At 27.8% G+C, this 1620-nt stretch overlaps 1 protein-coding gene across 1 annotated transcript in view; it reads left to right on the top strand.

The window, feature by feature from the left end:
• Window positions 1-604: 604 nt before the first annotated feature.
• Window positions 605-1620, top strand: part of LOC106682922 (uncharacterized) — a gene marked incomplete in the record, with an annotated part of 17692 nt that continues 16676 nt past the window's right edge. Inside the window, 2 exon segments of the mRNA XM_067051006.1 lie at window positions 605-741; window positions 1051-1259. Of these exon segments, the coding sequence (XP_066907107.1) occupies window positions 1243-1259 (17 nt within the window).

Below are 1620 nucleotides of genomic sequence, written 5' to 3'. Positions count from 1 at the left end.
AAAAACTAATAAATATATTTTAAAAGTTGATAAATAAGTTAAAACAAAACAAACACAAATAACTAGGTTAAAAATCTAACAAAAACAAATGAATAGTATTAGATGAGCCCATAGCTAATTCTTTTTTCTCCTTCCTCCTATTTTATTTATTTAAACAAATACAATTAATTATATATACTACTTAGAACTAAGGATTATATATACACTACATACAATTTATCTTGGTTTGCCTTACGGCATTATAAATGTTGATCCGCTGAAGGCGGTTTTTACATGAGTGGCTGGATTGTCAGGGGCTAACAAGGAATGGGGCTGGTACATAGCTAATTCTCTGTTTATAAATACATTATAATATTAGTTGTTCAATAGCTAATACACTGGCAATGATTGTTTATAAACAAAATTAAAAAACAGGAATAGGTATACAATCAATGAATAATTAGAAAAACAATATGTTAAAAACGAGTTATAGATTTTTTAATCTCGTTTTTATAAATATTATGTCTGATGAAATAGATGAAAAGTAAGCATTATATGGTAAACTGAAAAAGAGAATTTTGGTTGTACACATAGTTTAAGACATTGTTTGTAGGTAGCGCTGGTGTAGCTATGTCAACTGGTATCCAAGCCCTTCCCCATTTTCCAATACGCCTGGCCACACATTGCCACAAGCATCGCCAACAGTCAAAATATTCTCCAGTACCTTGTGAGTTTCGTCTGCAACCATTGTCAACAATTCAGGTAGTGTTTAATTCAATTATCAGTAATCATTTTTTATTGAGAAATTCAATTTTAATCCAATTAACATTTATGAATAAATTATCAACAATGAATATTAATTGTTAGTTAATTTAAATAAGAATTATTTGAACGTAATTGCGAAATATTTTAATATAAAAAATTCGATTTCTCACCAGTTTAGAGAGAAAAAAAAATAGTCACAATTGCGCTGTAAGCATATTTTATTCTTTATGTTTATTAATTTGTAAAAAATATTACAGTTTTTTGTTTAAAATTATTATATTTTATTTTTTTATTATTTTTAAAAAGTGTCTCGTAGACCACTTTGGTGTTGAGCTTGGTACAATCCGTTCCAAGGTTGGACCAGTAGTGGGGCCATTACATCATTGGCCATGTATTGATATTCTTGGCTAAAAACATTCGCCCTACTCGCCTGCGGGGAAGGGGTAATCATGGGAAGCAAATATTTGTCTATGAAATTGGGCCATATTGGGCACGATTATGGCGCTACCTCATGGCAAGTTATTTAATTTATTTACTTTTAATATTAATTTTTTTTTAACAATGCCTAAAGAGAAAAAAATCTATTGAAAAAAGTACATAACACAGAAACTTGTAATTAGGGAAACAATTTATTTTTGAAACTCATGATATATAGGCATACTTTAATTAATTTAAAATATGGGATAATAATATATGATTTTTCATTGTTTTTTCCGTTATATATTTTGATTTTTATTATAACTTTTCTTTATTACTGATCTTCATTTTTTTCTATATATTTCTAAATATAATTTTCTATCTTAATCCAATACATTCTCCCACCCCCTGGAAAATAAAGGAAAATAAATACATTAAAATATGATTGATAAGCACAAA

This window comes from Halyomorpha halys, unplaced genomic scaffold, assembly GCF_000696795.3.
Source record: "Halyomorpha halys isolate HHAL.00 unplaced genomic scaffold, Hhal_1.1 Scaffold451.1, whole genome shotgun sequence".
Classification (NCBI taxonomy): domain Eukaryota; kingdom Metazoa; phylum Arthropoda; class Insecta; order Hemiptera; family Pentatomidae; genus Halyomorpha; species Halyomorpha halys.
The sequence above is the reverse complement of the archived record's forward strand: the minus strand, read 5'-3'. Positions and strand labels throughout refer to the sequence as shown.